The following is a 19156-nucleotide window of genomic DNA, read 5'->3' on the forward strand; positions in this document are numbered from 1 at the left end:
GACTTCATTAGTAGGCTCCCCTTGATCAGATGGCCTGTAGTAGACACCAACCACAAGGTTCCTTTTGTTGCCTCAGTCTTTTAGTCTCACCATGGACAAGCTTTCAACTTGTTCATGGCTGTTCTTGAGGCACAGCTCTCCACACTCTATCCATGTCCTGATTTAGAGGAAAATGCCTCTGCCCCTACTTCCTGGTCTGTGCCTTCTGAACAGCGTGTAGCCATCGATAGCCACACTCCAGTCATGGGATTTGTCCCACCAAGTTTCAGTAACAACAATCACGTCATAGCTTTCTAGCAGCAGGGTAATGTCCAACTCCTTCTGTTTGTTGCCCAAGCTTCCTGCATTTATGTAGAGCCACTTCAGCTGGGCTGTTGGCTACATCACCTTCTTAGTGGAACAGCCCTTATTTCCCTTAAGGTGTCCCATGGAAGTTTCCTTGTTGGCTTCTACTACCTCAGGAGCATCCCCCCATCTCTACAAGACTTCAACTGTGCCACATCATCCCCAGCATGCCCGGTGCAACAGGTGGAGGGACCACACTAGCATCCTGTCCTTCTAACCATAGTGTGCCTTCCCACAGCTTGTCATAGGCAAACCTGATAGTTTAAAGTCCTGCAATGAGCCCTGCAAGCTCCCGAGCAAGGACTCTTCTCCCCTTTTGAGAAAGGTGGCTCCCATTTGATGCCTCTAAGCCTGGTGCTGTGTAGGCCATCCCATTATCAAAAAAATTGAAGTCGTTATGGTCACACCAGCCATGGAGCAATGTATTAATAGACTGGGCCCATCTGTTCCTTCCAATGTCACTGCCTGCAACTGGAAGGAGGGAGAAAAAAATCACCTGGGCCCCAGATTCCCTCACTAGCTGCCCCAAGGCCCTGAAGTCACTTTTGATCATCCTTGGGCTATGTACTGCACTTCATCCCCTCTCACGTGGAAGAGCAGTAACAGGCAGTAGTCTGAGGGCTGTAACGGATTGGGGAGTTTCCTAGTGATATCCCTAACCCAGGCTCCTTCCCCATGAGTAGGGTCTGCTCAACATATAGGACCCTCTGTTCCCCTCAGCAGGGAGTCTCCTACAACTATGATTTGCCTTTTCTTCCTTGTGGAAAGCCAGGGCTGTCTTTTGCTGCATTACTTCTGGATTTCTTCTGAATGTGGTGAGCACACTCCACTTTTCAGATCTGGTTGGCCATTTGTCAAAAGGATGTGAAAAAGGAGCTTAAAACCCATACAATGAAAATTCTCATCCTCATGCCAGTCTATATGAAGAAGATTGGACAGCTTTGCTGAAAGTCCCCAAGTCACGGGGATGGTCCTGAGTGAAACATCACCTGAGCTTCTATGTCCACAAATTCTTGGGCTGCAAGAAGTCTTTTTTAAGCTGGAAAGACACATTTCTCCCTTCCTAGGATGAGGTTTTCCAGGTGCTTCATTGTGCTCCTCAGTTAATATTGCCAAGGAAGGTAAACAGCAGTGGCCTGAGCCCACCAGGTCTGGTGGACACACTACCACGGTGTGGGACCTAATGTCTTGTTTCTCAGAAGTGTGTTTTGTCTTCCCTGATTTCAGCTGTGTCAGATTGGGTCATGTGATCTGTTAGTAGCTTATTCTCCTGCTGCAGTCAGTGAAGAGCTGAGAGTGCTGCAGAAGGTGATGCGTGCTTTGGAACTTGTGCCCAAGATGTGATTTTAAGTTATGCTTAACATCAAATACTTACAGTTCCTTAAGTGCATCAGATTGCATGTGCCCCTTATAAAACAGCACTGCTCTCTTCTACTTTCAGATCCTCATTGCAGCAGGGTGAGCAGTGAGGGATGTCACATAGATACACACCCCACATTCCCTAGTGCTTACAGCATCCTCAGGGGAGAGAGACAGCTCCTCTGCATAGACCAAACCCAGGACTAGGCTTGCCTGTGCTCACACAGGAAGCCTGTGGCAGAAAAGGGCCTGCACTCCAATTCTTCACCAACAAACTATCTTTCTTATGCTCAAGATAATGTGCCTTTACCATAAAGAAAGAAATGTCCCTAATTTGTGGTTATTTACAGCACTGTAAATCAGGCACATGCCACGAAGTACCAATAAAAATTGTTTAAAATCAGCCTTAAATAGCTAAAACTCTCAACAGCAGCTCATAAAATGAGACTTGGCAGTTCTTAGGTAGTTATGGTTAAATTGACAGTCCTTTTGGGAGTTAAGATAGCCAAAAGCAGTAGTAGTCAGGAGTGAAGTGATGGTGGAGCTTTTTGGTTGAAGACCCTCTATTGCACATCCCTGAAACTCCATATGTTCACTGGCCCTGGACTGGGAGAAGGGAGATACCAGATTTTGTCACTGAATACCAGCTTGTTGAATCATGCATCCTTTACCTATATGGCCCCAGAAACAGAAAAGCCAGAAGAATAAGCTTTGGCATGTAGGATCCCATTGCTCTCTGCGTGTAACAAGAGACTTTTTGGGCAGGAAGAGAGATAGGAGAGTCAAGTCCAAAACAGGCTGAAAGGAAAGTTAAGAAAATCTGAAGAATGAACCAGCACCACAAATGAAAAAAGCCCATCCATAAAGAAACCAGATCTCGACTCCTTTTAAAAAGTCAGGTGTGTGAGTTATATTAGCCTCGAGCCAGGTCTAACTTCCGCTGCCAATAACCACTTCCACTGCCAATAACCCAAGCTGACATAACAGCAACATGAAGGAGGCTGGGATTTATTTTTTCTGTTGCGTTAGGCATTCATGTCTCTTTTCCACGTTTTTTTTTCTTCTCTTTTTTTATTTTTTTTTAACAAGGTACTTGTATTTTTAGCCAACCCCCTTCCTTCTTGTTAAACAACATGAGTTTCAAGATGGGGCCCAAAACTAAACACTGGCTCAGCAGCTGGTTGAAGGCAGACATGAAACTCTCTGCAGTTGGCCATGGAAACATGCCTTAGCTCTCAGACCTTCAGATATATTTGGATTTAAGTTAGGAGCCTGGATCCCTTTAGGTTCTTTCTGATTCTCCAAGCCTCACAGATTGTTCATAGTAACACAGGAACAAACCAGGGGATCTGTCATGCTTGAAGATTCCGCTATGACCACTGAATTGTTGCCCATTGGACTTCAGAGCTGCTTGTGGAGTACTGCAGGGTTTGATGTCCTCAGTTTGTGTGGAATCCAGGCTCAATTTTCCTGCAAATAACAGACCAGGATTTAAGAAAATGTAGTCACACTAAGGACTGAGTGGAAGCAGAACTTGAGTTCAAGGCTTTGCGGAAGAGTGCGAGATTTCACAGCAAAAAACTTTTGTATCTGTGAGAAAGTCAGCCATGATAAAAGAATTGCACCCTTCCCTTTGCCACATGTGAGTGGGCATCTGAGGCAGTATTGAGCCCAAGGAGTAAAGACAAGCTTTTCTCTCCTGGCAGAACTGAGATCCTGGCTTTGCATGGCTGCTCTGAGGTTCTCAGTGCTCTTTTGAATGTGGAAATCATGAATGAGACTTGCATAGCCCTGATGAAGCTCAATTTATAGGAGCTTCATTGCAGCTCTGGGAGGTTAGGTGAGTAGTCACGCTTACTCTCATCTTCTACCCCATACAGGGGACTCACCAGCAGATACACCTGTCTCCTCCAGCCCTTGGAAACCATGCAGCGGAATATGGCTCAGGGCTTCCTCAAGACGAAAAGAAACAGAGGCATCACTGAGCCTGAAAACATCTGCAAGAATTCCCGCAGCTCCCCTGCTTGGTAGTGCCTTGGTGGGCAGGGTGCAGTGTGCCCTGACCAATTTCTTGTGTCAGTATTCACCTGCTATAGTTCCCTAGTACTCCAGAGCACTCCCAGGGCAGCCACAAACCCCTCTCCCCAGTGCAGGTCCCCTTTTGACTAACAGAAAACAATTCCCCCACTCTCCTACTGCTGGGAACATCATAGAGTGTAGAAAGGACCGTCTAGGCGTTAAGAGTACACCGAGTTCCAGATGCTCGTGATTATTGGAGATCCCACTGATTTTTATCATCAAGGCTGCTTTCTGCAATAGCATCTTATATTTGGCGTTGTGGATTTCCACTGATGGATAGTTTAGGTGGATAAAAACATGATTCATCAAAGCCAGGGAACATAATGAGAAACTAGCAGAGTAAAGTAATGATGAAGAAACAGGTTTAAACTCCCATAGACTTTCTCCTAGCCTAAGCTAAATATATTCTTCCTTGCATAGTACAGTAGTGCTATCAACCTCCTTTCTCCATCTTCTCCTTCTAACTTCTGCTACAGTGATTTCTTCATGCACTTGCATGTAGGCATCCAAGTCTAGCTGTTATCCTTTGCTAAACTCCAAGTTAAAACTTAAGCCACCAAGTTATTAAATGTCATCAAAGTGGCCTATGTGTTGTCCCAGATCTTGCTTTTAGTCCCCCTGGTGCCAGTGATTCAACTGGAGTACATATTTATACATTAGGTCGCCAAATGAGAATGTGAGGCCAGAAAGTGAGAACTATAGCTCAGTGGTTTTAGCTGTCATATGATGCTGGAAGAGGAGACCACAGTCCTGATCCCAGTGTATATTCTCATTATTAAGCAACCTGGCAGAACTGGAGCTCCCCTTACTCTCAATGGTTTTTGACAGGTTGGGAGTACTCAGCTCTTGCTGTCACTCAGGTATAAAGCAGATGCCAAGAAGCTCAGCATCATCAGGATGTGAGTGTTCCTATGCATTCCCAGGAGCAACAGTCAGGCTGTACACATGGACTCGGGAATTCACATGCCACCTGATTATCCAAAACCCTATTGACATGTTGAACGGCCACAGATGTTACAGCAGTACACATGTATCACAGATAAGCAGGACATAAAACCTGAAAGTACCAATTGCCCGCCAAAATCATAGTTATCAACCCTCCATGCAATTGGAGGAACAAAAGCTAGGAGATCAGTCAGTTGCACTGGACAATAAGTACTGAACTTCTAGATGGGCTGACTGCATCTCCTTCTCCACCAAGGCTCCACATCAGCGTATCTATATATGATCCTATAGATAAATGTAGCCTGCACTCATAAAAAAACCCTGACCAATCAGGTCTTTCCCAGCTCATGGGCCTTCCCCAGTGATTCAGGACAGTTATTAGCTACAGCTTCCCTCTGCGCTCCTCCGATGTGGAGTATTTATAAGCATCATGCCACCTTATCTTTAGCAATCATTAGCCTAACGTTGCTGAACAGACATTTTCATCACGAATGTGCTAAACTACTTCACATAACTGTACATCACAAGGTTTATTAATAGAAAGTCCAGCATTCCTGTTCTGTGCTATCGCATGTTTGTAACCCATTCAGAGAACCCCTGACTATAACAGGATACCAGAAATGCAAATAACTAAGGACAGACAAATTAATATTTAATTCAAGCCAGCAAGATGTTGTTTGCAGTTATTTATTTTACTAAAATGGTTACATATGTTGAAACAAAGAAGAGCAATAGTAATAATGTTTGTTTTTCCAATATCATAAATAATTATGGAGTCTTCATTAGCTGTTGGCTCAGCACTGATCGTGTTTTTTATTATTCAAAAAAGACAGACACGTAGTTCATTAGAATTTGTGTTTTCAGAAAACTCTAAAGCAGCAGTAGAAAAAAAAATAAATTAAAGGAAATGATAACAAGAAATTATGCCAAGTATTTCTTAAAATTAAAACCCACTTGATGTGTTCTGCAGATTATTTTTTGTGCTTTAATCATTTAAAAAAAGAACCATGAACATGTTGTTTATACAATGGCTTGTCTTCTCCAGTTTTACTCCAGAGAAGTTCTGAAAAGTACCTTTTTTATGTGACTAATTTTGTTGTAGTTTATACAGACAAAACCACTGTGAATACTTCTAAAAGAAAAGCTAGTCAAAACCATCAATTTGTTGTCACAAAATATTTAATACCAGAATAACTTATAATAGTATGAACAAAAGTGAAGTACTAACTGTCTCCTATTAGTTACAAACTCACATTATTATGTCAAAATTCAGTAAAGTATCAAAAATTAATGTCATGGAATCTTAGACATAAAATGATGTAAGTCAGTAAAACACATACTTCAACTGTTCATACAGTCATGACATACAGTTCTTGCTTGGCACTTTAAGTCAATGCAAATCAGCAATTTAGAAAACAAAGTAAAAATATATATGTACAAAATATTTTCATATCAAATAATTTTCATTGTACACTAAATAAACCCAACAACATGTTATGTTACATCAGGAAGTTTCCTAAGAAGTCACATCAAGGCTGATATTTGCAATGTATCTTGACTATTTTAGTGCAACTGGAACAGCCTCTACTTGCACGCTAGTTTCATCGTCAGCACAGTCCTGCTTCCATTGAAGTGAGAGTTCTGCCATTAAATTCAGTGGGAGCAAGACTAAAGTCTCATATTGGATGGCTCACCAAAAATAATAAACAAGGAAAGGGATGAGTAGGAAAAAACCTGACAGGATACCCACAGGAAAAAAATCCAAATCCTAGCAACAATCAGCTCTTTTCCAGTTTTCTGTAACTGATTCAGTTTAAATTGGTTTTGGCTTTGCCACTGTTTATTCAAGCACTGTAAACCTCATCAGACTATTGTTATATGACCTAAGAATAACTTGTACACCTCCCAATAAAACTTAAAAGTAAACCTGGTTAGTTATTACACTCAATAGCAGTCAAGTTTAGAGACGTAACATTTAATAGATGGTTTAGTATCTACTTAAAACCCTCCCACCTTAAATGCTGAGATTTTCAATGTTTCATTTCCCATTTGTGTTTTTAGTTCGGGATTTGATAGTATATATTATAGCTTTTTCTCACTGAAATGCGAACTGTCAAACTGTCCTCCTATATGCAGTGCCTACAAAATAGAAATGTTTAAACCACATTAAAGCAGTAAGTTCCACCATGGAAACTTTTTTGAGCCCCATTGCAAATAATACATGGAACTATAGATTTAATTTTGTACAAGAAGAAATGAGTTTTACTTCTATCAAAACTTCAGTAAGTCCCTAGCAAAGCTTTAAAATTACAGAAATTCAACTTGAATTTACAGCTACTCTGCCTAGAACTTTCTCAACTAGAAAATTTTAATGAGCAACACAGCTGGGAGCATATGTATAAGTTCAAAATAATCTGAACAATTAACTTATTTCCTAAATTTGTGTATTCTAGAGTATTGCACTTTTCAAAGGAATGATTTTGGTATTTTAATATACTGCATATACAGGTAAGAAACATGCATAACAACCTCATTGTCACTTTGACAAAAACATACTGTACAATTTTTATAACACTGTTGATTAAAAAAAAAGAGAGAGAGAAAATGATATAACAATTTCATTAAGACTTGTCAATTTGTACAAGTCAAATAAGCACAACTCTCCAGGGCCTCCAGCAGTAATGTGTTTAGCCCTAGGCTGCCTAAGCCCACTTGGAATAATACACAAAGTTTAAGCATTATGGCATTGACATTTTGAGGCATAATACTGTTGTACTATGCCCACGTTATAGCTTATTTTTTGAAAGCAAGGCACTTACTGTAATAGCAATGCAAACATCTTATGCGCACTTTGATTAACATAAAATAAGTTAATGTTTTGATAAAAACAGGGGGATTTATAATTTACATGCCTTTTATAGAAGCAATTGAACATTTCATTTAATACAATGAAAATGACTGAGTCAGAGGAACATTATTTTTTAAAACTGACCATACTGTAAAAGGGTGCCTATTTTCCACATTTGCCTCATATCTGTGAAACCAATTTTGCTGAAAACCAATCCTGCAAGGAAAATGTCCGTCTGACAGGGAAAAGAAAAAGAACACAAGAACCCATCTCTTAAAACTGCTGAACTAATGGCACTTTAACAGTCTTTACTTCTGATATATGTGATGATTTCTGAATGATGCAGCTGGTAGTTCCCTGTAGTTTATCCTTCCCCTGGGCAAGGTTCGTTAGGGCCATAGCTGCGTTGATCTCTTTCCAGTATGTTTCATCTTTGCTGGATCCTGTTTTGTTAGCTGCGCTAGATTCAAGCAACAACAAATATTTACACATACAGCTTACATACCTATGTGATACCAGGAAAACCACAGTAATAATAATTTTGGAAAACTGTGAAGTCCCTTACTCACCTTTCACACTTATTTGGTCCATTCTCCAGAGTTTCTGAAAACAGAAAAAAAAAAAAAAGTTGTCTATCTTCTTTCAGCAGATTTTAAAACAAGCAAGTTCATGGAATAGGTACATGGAAAAATAACTCAAGATTAATCCCAAAATTGATACCAGATTTCCAAATAAAATATTTGTTCCAACACATATAGAAGGCCAGCTTCATGCAAGCATCTACCTGGAGAAATCCACGCTCACCTTGGAGCAAGGCACACGTCCAAAAATGCTGCGAGGAGGTTCCTGATGCATGACCTTACAGAAACAGGCTCTGGTGAGCCAGAACTTCACTGAGCCTCACCAGAACTGCACTGGCAGAACTGGTGCTGAACTCTGCCCAGCACATCCCACACCAGGCTACATCTGGGAAAAGGATACTTTGGCAATAGGCAGAATAAAGCTGCTTTTGGAGCTTCACCTACATTTTGCAGGGTGATAGAGCTAGTTTTTCGAAACATAAATTCCAAAGACATAAGGAATTTCAAAACCTAAAAATAAAAATCAGCTTCTTTGCCCTTCAGTGAATGCCTTCTTGTATGCACTAAAAATAGGACTTTCACCCATACATTCACGGTGTGTGTGGTTTTTAACGAGCCTCTTGCCCAGGCTGCAACTGAGTCACAAAGGCAGGCTGAGAAGCGTACAAGTAACAAGCACACCTGGTTAACAGCCTTCAAAGATGAAAATGCATCACAGGCGAAACTACACTTCCCCATCAAGAGTCACATTTGTTCATTCATTAAGGCCCCACATTGCAGAGAAGCCAGAAATATTTACCAAGCAGAAATGTATAAACTTCATTCAGTGGGCTTGCTATCCTGAAACAGAAACTTTATAAAGGAGTGAGAAGCCATTGCCTAACTGCAATATCTATGGAGAAAAGTCAAACAAAAAAAACGGCAGTGGCGTGGGCTCTAGGATACAAAAAGCCCCTAAACACAGCATAAATCTCATAAAATAATTCACCTCTTTACAAGGCTAGATTCCCAACTAAAAATCAATCCTATCGCTAGATTTCTATCAGATTATTGATTAAAAGTTGATCTTTTCTTTAAACAGAGCTTCCAGTGGAATAGGTTTCAAAGCACATAGCAATCCTTGGTAGCTCTCCACTTACGAGCAACTGTGCCCACCACCGACCAGCAGCCTGTTTCCTCCTGCAGCCAACCTGCGTCGAACAGCTCAGTCAAGCCACACTCCCCAGCACTTGGAGAGGTCTACTGAAGACCAGTCTCACCAAAAAAATGCAAGGAGACCAGCTCTAATTTCAGAGGTCAGATGTTTGCCATCCTTTTGCAACACAGCTTTATAAATAAATGTCCACAAGTGACCAAGGTTTACATTTTGTTGCAAAAGAGCACATCTTAAATCAGTATCTTTTAAGCTCTCCCAGATCAATGCCCAAATAGGATTCAAGAGCGGGAAGCTCAACCTGTGCAGAGCAGAGGGAATCAATGAATAAACAAACATCTGATCCAGAGAAAGGAACTGAATGACATGTGTCCCTCTTCATGCTATACTTGTGCAAATAATTTTTCGGCCCTGCTTAATTTTTTCATTTTTTTTTAACAGAAACATTTTTAAAGAGGAAGTTTAGGACTGAATAGGTCAGTAGGTATAGAAATGGAAACGGCAAGTAATAGTGAATGTCGTTGCCAGAGCAAACCTGGATATAAATATACCTCTCTCAAGCATCTGTCAGTCTCTTGCTGCTGGAAAATATTTCCTATGAACAAAAAAATTGCTTGTACAAACTTCTGAGGAAAGTAGGTGTGAATGGCGACAGACATTCCAATTCCAGCGTTTATTTGAAGGAGTAATTGCAAATATTTTTTACTGGTGCTTAGCCAGCTCTAAAAGAAAGCGGCTTGCCCATGGTATGTAAAGCATTAGCAAAGCTGAAAAACAAAACCCCGGAGTGAAGACCCACCCATTCTTTACCTTTTGTGAAGTTTTTTCCTGAAATACATGTCTTTTTTTTATTCCATTCAGATTTTATGTTTTTTCAAACAAATAATTCATGTCAAAGAAACTAGAAACTAGGTTACAATAAAACCATCACCGATAATTTGCAAAGTTCTTGCTAATAACTGCTGTAAAGCATGTTAGTACAATAAATTCTGAAAATCCATAATTTCAAAGTACGGGCCCCCTTTTTCTTGCCAAAAATCCACTGACAGCATATCCCAGTCTGCTCTACCATTGCATCCAAGCAGCTCACAGCTGTCTGAACAGCCCTTAGTGAAGAAAGCAAGTACTACCATCATTTTTGGATGGGGGTAACCGTACTGAGAGAGACAAAGATCATTCCCCACGCTCTTCTTGACATCTTGCTGGTTAAACCAACTTGATCCAACTCAAAAGGAAGAGGAGGGTTCACCTCACTTTCCATGAACCTACCATCTCAGTCACATATCTTTATCCAGGCTAGTTGTCCAGACTCCACTAACAAACAGCAGATGTCTCCTCCAAGAAGTGGTTTCAGCCTGCCCACGCACCCATCTAACACTGCAGTCCAACATCCCTGAGCACTGCTGCTAAACCAGACTATGAAGCCCTCTTCTACGCCCACCTCCTCCCACTGCTTCCTTTTGGGCAGCATTATCATTCATGTGGATATGCTGTGAGTTGGATGAGGGGCAGACCACAGCTCTCCGATAGACATCAAAATGGTGGTGTAACTACAGCCGTAACTGCTCAGCTCAGCCTGAAGTAAAGAGTCTGACCATGTCTGATTCTTCACTGACAAAAGAGAGAACAGCGAAGACAGAAATATATCATTTTTTTAATTTGAAAAATCTTGTGAATCTTGTCCAATATTTAGCCTTTTCTTCATCTTTCGCAATCTGCCTACTCTACCTCCACTAATTACAACTTCTGATAATTAAAGCTTTTGACATTTGAAATATCTGCACAACAATTGCAACAGTATATTTCAATTGTAAAAGCAACATTTTGGTGAGACTGTTTAATGAATATAATTGAAGAATGGCATTCTTAATACAGAAAGCGTTCAATGTCTTGAGTATCACACAACATGTTCTTAAGTTTCTTTTCTGAGGCAATGAGGAAATGGCACTGGGACTGGCTAACATCTCTGGAAATGGTGACAGAGAGAATGGAAAAATGATGCAGCATACTGAATCTCATCGAGTAGCCTCAGCCAAGGACTCACCCCGGAGCAAATTCTGACAGGCAGATCTCACACTTCACTCATGAGCACTCTCTTGTAACAAGAGGCAGCACTTTGCATAACGTACCAAGGATGCACCATAGCTGTCCTCTCCAAGCACTGTGGTTAACTTTAAAGCCACCTCTGGTCCTTCCTGAAAAGGCGTGGTCCTCTCACTACTTGGATCAAGGCAGACTGTCACACAAATTTCAACCCCCTACAGATTTGTTAAGCTCAGACCAATGTAACAAATGACTCCAGAGAAAGCCAATACTGATGCATTATTACATGACACACTGTTCCCAAGACTTATTTAATACGGTGTACAATGGAGTTTATCAACAGCATACTTCTTAATTGAAGCCCAAAAAGAAGCTGCTGCCGAAGGTGGTTTGTTCTGTCTCAGAAAGCAATGAGCTTCTTGTGAAAGCATGTTGGTAGGCTTTCAGCATATATTGAGATCCTATAGTAAATCTATTTATTGTTAAATATAAGAAATATCTTACTGTTACAAGTTTTGAAAGCACTTAAATCAGTGGTCATATGCTCTACAACTGGAATTTTTTTTAGCCCCATGAACATGGAAACTCAATAATATATAATTAGGGATTGTCATTTATACCTCACTTTTCTTTTTGGTGCTTCACTCTGCTCCCAGTTGCAAGCACTCAGAGAATCAGCTTTTGCCTGGTCAGGAATGCCTCATTCTGCTTTCACCATCCGCTCAAAGAAACCAGCAAGGCGGATATTTGTTCCCACTTGTTTATAATAGGAAGTCACTATAAATCACTTACCAATGGAATCCTGTATACCTTTCCATCAGTATGAGTTTTCAGTATACAGTTTACTGTAGCACGCAGTGCCAAGAGTGTAGTCACTGGACAATACCAGCTTTGTGATACAGTATGGTATTTTTCAAGAGTCACATAATTATTAATAATATATGTAGCATATTTTTTTTTTCATCATTAAATTTCTTCATAAATATTCACTGGCTGATCCTGACAGCTCTCTTGCAAGGTAGCCTGCAGTCCCATTTTAGCAGACATGGAAATGAGTCTCAGAAATCCAAAGACAACATGCCTAGGCGATATTTTGACCATTTCAAAAGCATTTAAGAACAGAATTTTCCAGGATTTCTCCTATATTTAAGCTGTTTTCTTTTGTTCTTCTGCTATCTGAAAGACTCACAAAAAGGAATTAAACCCCTGGGTACCTGCAGGGAAACCATCCTTAAACTAGACAATAGTATAACTTATCTCCAGTACACTGCCATTACAGCTGAATGTTGTCAAAACAACACACAAATAATTCACAAGAAGATATATGTCTAAGTACATAAACAGTGCCCTTTTACATATTGCATCCAGTATTAGAGAAGTAAGCCAGAGTGTAAATGCCATAGCACATATGCCTACTTGAATCTACAACATACAAAGGCTCTCTGGTTATGTGGTGCTCACAGCACATTGAAATATTGCAGAACAATTCAGACCCTTACCGTTTGCCAGAGTCCAGACTAATAACTTCTATATATTCGGATGACTTCAGGGGTGTGCTAAATAATGTTAATATAAGCTGCATTTTATTCTTTGGATCTAAGAATTCTGACCTAAGAATATAACACTTGTGTGGTGAAGAACTGACTTCACCTAAAGGTCCTACCGGGAACAGGAAAGTAAAGACCAGCCACTTACATAGGACCAAGAAGCATCCACATTGCTTCCCTGCGTGGTGTTATATACAGCTCAAGCCAGACTGCAACAACCAGCTTAAACCCCTGCTTTGTGTTATCAGGTAACACTGACAAAGCAAAGATGGCTTGAAACCAACAGTGGAAATAATGTGTGAATGAGGGAATGAGACAGAGAGGAAAGGGTACAGAACATTATGTAGTGTGGAAAAAAGGACATGGAAGTCAAGACACAGTAGGTCAGTCCCAGATGACCGTCATATTTCTTGAAGTTGCTTAAACATCTACAGTTTCCTGATGAATTACACACCTTCTATTCCAGCTCAGAAGGGAGGGGAAAAAAGAACTGCTGGCCCCAAATGGTGAACACTATAAAATATTTGTTGGTTCAATAAAAGGTCTCCTGTATAACTTATCTTAATTTTAAAATTGGCAATGTTATTCAACTATTTCTCTCTTTGCCTCCCCTGAACTTTCTTTTGTTAGTTTTACAGACTCTGGCTTAACATCTGTTGACCAGCATTTTCAAAACAAGCAAGAGGAGGAAAAAGAGGGAAGAACAGGAAATAAATTGAGGCAGCTGAAGAAAAAATGAAGTTGACATGTGTGAGTAAATTAGTGGTGAGATGAGGTATTTCTTCTGTAAGTCAAACATACCTTGACTGTAGTATTTTCCAAACTGGGCACATGCAACTTTTAGTTCTTATTCTCCAGCAAAATTAAGTTAACTGGAGTTATTACTCCTGTACTCTTCTGCATTGACACAGCTCCTTTCCTCACAAAGGATCCCAAACTAAACCATGAATCACACTACATCACTAACGTTGACCCACATCTGGGGAGGAAAGCTGGCTTAGCATAGGCTACTCAGCAGTGCAAGGAAGGGGAAATTGTAGCCCAGAGCTCCAGGCCAGGCCCCTTCCTCTTACAAGAAATGTCATTTAATCTTGGTGCAAAGACTGTAGCACCTTTTCGAAATTCCAAGCACAGCAAACCTCATCTCCTTCAGTTTGGATTGGAAGAAGCAGGAGTTGGCCCTTACACTTGCAGGCTTACACTCACAGTGCTCCCATTTTGAGCACGATGTGAACAGATAAATGAGCGTCTGAACACGGATACTGCTCAGCCAGAGACTCCCACTACCAAAGGCTTTTCATACATAGACAGGACTCATCTGATCTAGCACGCCAACTCTTAAAGGTCTTTTCCTTTTGCATCCTCCCAGCTTTCCTCAGGGACATCAGACTTATGGATAAGTCTCCAAACTGCTGAGTTTCGCACAAGAATGTTCCCCAAACTTGCCTTGGTGCCTGATCTCCTGCAGACCCTGGGCCACCTCCACATGGGATCTGCTCAGCATTGTCCCTCATGAAGCCACTCCTGCCCAGAGCAGATCCTGGACTGTGCAGGTCCACATGAAACTGCTTGGTTGGTGCTGGCAGTACTGTACAGCAGAGCCTTTCAGTGGAGGGATGAAAGTCCCCATTCGAGTTTCAGATGACCCGTGGCAGCAGACAGTGAGGCACTATGACCTGGGAGTGCATGCAATACCAGCTGCAGCTGGTCCGATCTCAGGGGGGTACCAGATTTCTACTGACAAAGATTTATTACCATGTCCTTCTGCTGTGTGGGAGGAGGAAAGCTGTCAAGAAACTTGCAGGAATGAGGTCTGGGCCCAGGCTCTAGAGAAAACTCCTTTTCAGCAAAGCTTTCATTTACCACAGCTCTCCCTTTCTTCCAGGAGGAGGTTATGGAGCAGCTTGTAATGAAGTCACCCGCAACCCTGTTACCTCACTCCTTTGGCTTCACAGTGACACCCAGTGTAACAACTGACCTGTCATCAGCTGTTATGTCCTTTCAGATGAACCAACTTCACAATGACAATTTATGTTCACAGTGACAGCTACAGGAGTATTTTCTCCCACTGTTTTTTTTCCCAGGGATGGCTTTAGCCTTGGTCTGACCTCCTCTATTAAGACCCATAGCTTGAGTATTGCCAATGTTGGAAATGTCCCTTTACCATCACACCTCAGACCAAGTCTTTTTAGGGAAATATTTCTTTGAAATTTGCTTCTTGCACCAAAATCTCAGATATAGCCTTTAACTGTGAGGAACTGGTACTATTCAAGTTGTTTTCCCTAATACCTGGGAACTTGTAGACTTTTTTTCCCTATTGCCTGAAGCCTGACGATGTGGAATTAGGCATCTAGTTACATTTTAATACATGTGATTTTTATAAAATGAGTGTACATGTCCATAGAGACTGGGATAGGTGTATTTTATAAACCATAAAAGAGAATTGAGTTTGCAGGTCTATCATAACATTCACATTAATAAGTGCAGTGAAAGCCCCACATAACAGTAGGCATGGTGCAAATGGCCTTACAGTCTTGGGCTATGCACCTGCATGTAAGAATTTATGAGTTAGCAAACCAGACACAAACCTAATGTAAATCACTTCATTGTTCGGGCTGTCACAGTTGGCTCTAAATTTCCCCTGACCAGTGACAGTGTGTTCTCCGTAGTGAGATGCAGGACACCGTGTGAGACTTGTTTTCTTAGCCAGACTTTAGCAGAACTTATAATGGGAGCTGGGGCTGTGTAGTGTTGGAGGCGAGTTGTTAACAAACTGACCGTTATATGGTATTATGTTCTTTTCAAGTTTACCACAAAACTGACTGAAATAAATTCTTTCCTCATTGAGTAGGCACGTAATTGATAGTGTAATGTTGTCAGATTACTTGGTGATAGTCTCTCGCATGCACTTCATAATGAATAAGCAAATATCTGACCTAGGCTTCATTTTTTTGTGTGTTATTTAGAAAGGGATTTACAGCATGTGCTGTGCTGACTGGAAGGATGAATTAGCTGGCTCTCCTATTGCAAACCATTATGGGCTAACAGTGAACACCAAGTTAGGCAGCAGGGAAAGGGGAGGGTGAAACAGAGAAAAAGGGAGAAAGGAAAAGAGAAAACAAAAAAGGAACAGGCATGAGAGATGTAAAAAAAAAAGCTAAATGAGAAAATGACAAAGATTCATTAGGAAAAAGAAGAGTAAGGAGTATTAAGTGAAAAAATATACCGCTGCGTTCATTTTCTTAATTGTTAATATAAAAATATCCTTTTCCCACCCAGGAATCTCATGCTTGTGCAGGCAGGCACGTTCAGGCTTTCACTCTGGATCTAAGAAGTTTAATTGGGAGCTCTTAAAGCCTAAAATAAGGCTTTAAAAGTAAAAAGCTAAAGTCAAATGCAGCCAGGGTAAGCACTATTACACTCCAGACCAATTGTTTTTCATTAAAAAGGCAGGGTGAAAGGGAGGGTTTCAAAGCCATATTTCAACCCTAGGCTGACACTACAGCAGTAAAATCTGCTTTTGTTATATTAGTTGGCTGTGGTTTGGGAGCAGACCTTACATATGCGGTGTAACGTTATGATATGAATGTGTGCACACAGGATATTTTCAGAAGCCTCCTGCAGAATTCAGAGAAACGTGCCCCCCAGTTCCTTCAGCCCTGCTCGCAGGAGCCGGTTCCTCTCCTGCCACAGGGAGCCAAGCGGGCTCAGACATGGCATACGCTACTCAAAGGCAATTTAAATTACAAGGTGCTGTATTTTCAGGCCAGTGAAGGAACTTCTAAGTGAATGCCAGAACTGATTTCCAGAGTGTATTTAGCCAGCAGCATGAAGTAAAGAATGGCTAAATCTGTCAGGGAGAGGAAATTCACTGTTTCTTTCACTTGCCTGTAAGATAAAGAAAAGACTGACAAATAGGATCTTTTTAAACATAGCTACAGCCATCCACTGCATGGGGTACTGGGATGTGCACAATGCTTATATCCAAATACTAAACACCAGGGACCTAAATTATGTTCCAACTTATTGCGCTCTGTGCAATCACAAGCATAAAATTTCAAGCAGCTTGTAAGGAAGTGCATAAGCACATACAGGGCTCCAACAGTCAAAGAACTGTAAAAACAGCTGCGAGTTGCAAAAGGGCCTCATGGTAGCTCCAGACAACTATTGCACAACAGATCCTACAAATCAAGGAACTTATATGAAATTTTAAATATTATTTATAAGGAGATACAGACATATTAATATATATACATATCTGTATCTGCTTCCACATTATGTGTGCATAAAACTGGGAATGCTAAGCAGTCTGATTTCCCACTAAGTGTACTGTGAGATACAGCAGTACAGTTGCATGTGGTACTTTCTGTGGTCACCACCTCCCCAGACATGCAGAATGGACTTGCTCCAGGGCTTAACCTGGAGCAGCAGATGAGACCTTTCCCTACACAACCTTAGCATCAAGGCACAGCAGCTTCAAGGCTGTTCCAGGAGGGGATCACAAGAGATAAAAGACAATCAGATGGATTTAACACCACCAAGTAAATTAGGTTAGTGATGGACAGTCCCTTGGCTTGTGCTGGGCTTGATAAGACCAGCCTTTTCACAGATGCCACTGTACATTCTCCAGTCTCTGGACTCCAACTCAAGAGCCTGGGCTCTCATCTTCAACAGTGCTGAGCACTCACGGGTGCAAATGAGGTCAACCAGAACTGTGCTTTGAATGCATATTTAGAGCCATGAAATCACAAGCATCCACAGCTCTTGGGTATCTAAAATTACTTCAGACCGTAATTCTTCAGTGCCTCGATTCCCCATTTGTGAAATCCTACAGATGCCTTATGAAAACAACTTTATTATAAATTTTGTGAAGGACCAGATGAAGCATACCAAATGACACAGAACAGCACATCATGCAATTAATCGTCCCATCCTCAGGGATGCCTAGCTGTGTTCACGTTAGTCCTTTGCCAGTAGAGAACCAGCGAGCACCTAATAAGGACATGAGCGGGGTTTTGAGGCTTCTTTTGAACTGGCTTAGTTCACATACATCACAAAAGTATCTCTTGCCACATCTAGTGATTGGGACCTCTTTACTCTGCATCGTGAGGAATCAGACGAACCTACGCAGAAAGCTGTAGTTACACACCTGTCCGACTGTATTCAAAATAACCAGTAGAAAGAAACACTGTTGAGTGAACTGCAGGAGGAACAGCTGCCTGCAGATTATTCTCACCTCCAGTTACACAAAAATTATTTTAGTGTTTGATTGCATTTTTTTGAGTCAAGTTTTTAATTCTGCTCCATTTGCTTTCCCTTGTGAAGCTACTTCAGTTTTCTGCTCACCGCAACCTACACTGTTATTATTTCCATTACAGAATTTCTTCCCAAACCTAAATATTCCCAGACACCTTCTGAACAGGCCCTCAGAGATTCTAGTAAATTGGGAGGTATCGCAAGAAGGGCTGTGTTTTCAGTTTTCCTATTCATCAAGCAAGAGGCAGCACAGCAAACCAGGCAAAAGGGGGAAACCTCTTGGAGCCGAAGAATTGTGCGCACAGAATTATTCAGGAAGTTGTACCCATTTGCCAAGAGGTTTTGAAGAAGCAGAAATACCTCCTTCTTCTCCAAATACCATCTCGTGTTTACAAATGGCTTGAGTGCCAGTGCAGTGCAATTTCAATGACTCTGCAGAATAATACTTAGAAGAAATCAAAGACTACCCTGACTATCATGGAGATGGGTGCAGTGTAATAAATCAGCCAGACTGAGCTTGAATACTGAAGGAGAAGCAAAACCTTAATGCTGCAGATGCTCACTAATTGAAAGTTATAAGAGCCCTTCACAGCTGAGTCTTAGCATAAGACAGATGAGGCTCCTGCACTCCAAAGGAGCATGTGTGGGAGGTCCTGAAACAGCAGTAAGCCGGTATTTAGTGCTGCAAAAGCCTTGGATGTGAACTGCTTTGTGGAAGAAGATGGAATTGCTTTTCTGGCAAAACATGTGAAACTGTCTATGATAAAGGGAATGAGAGCAAGGATGACTGAACAAATATTTGCACTGAATGCCTTGTCAGGACAGGGGAATTGCTACTGATATGATCTTCACTTTCAATGTTACTGCTTCTGACAGTCTTACAGACTTTGCAGATGTTTATTGGCTACTAAATCATTCTTCAAGAATGTTGGCTCTGTTCCCAAACCTGAAAAGTCTGAATGTGAAGGGGTTTGTTATTCAACAGACACTGCTGCTTTTG

The 19156-nt window shown here is 41.2% G+C and overlaps 1 protein-coding gene across 9 annotated transcripts in view; it reads right to left on the bottom strand.

The window, feature by feature from the left end:
- Positions 1–5410: 5410 nt before the first annotated feature.
- MKX (mohawk homeobox) overlaps positions 5411–19156 on the bottom strand; it is a 48945-nt gene continuing 35199 nt past the window's right edge. For 6 of the 9 annotated variants that reach the window (XM_054060361.1, XM_054060358.1, XM_054060359.1 and 3 more), the window contains 2 exons: positions 8146–8179; positions 5411–8031 (listed from right to left, as the gene is read on the bottom strand). In XM_054060361.1, the coding sequence (XP_053916336.1) occupies positions 7850–8031; positions 8146–8179 (216 nt within the window). In that variant the 3' untranslated portion in view covers positions 5411–7849. Of the gene's footprint in view, positions 8037–8145; positions 8180–19156 lie in introns of all 9 variants that reach the window. The other 3 variants (XM_054060363.1, XM_054060364.1, XM_054060367.1) reach the window with 2 other exon arrangements.

The sequence above is a fragment of the Cuculus canorus genome, chromosome 2, assembly GCF_017976375.1.
Source record: "Cuculus canorus isolate bCucCan1 chromosome 2, bCucCan1.pri, whole genome shotgun sequence".
NCBI classification, from domain to species: domain Eukaryota; kingdom Metazoa; phylum Chordata; class Aves; order Cuculiformes; family Cuculidae; genus Cuculus; species Cuculus canorus.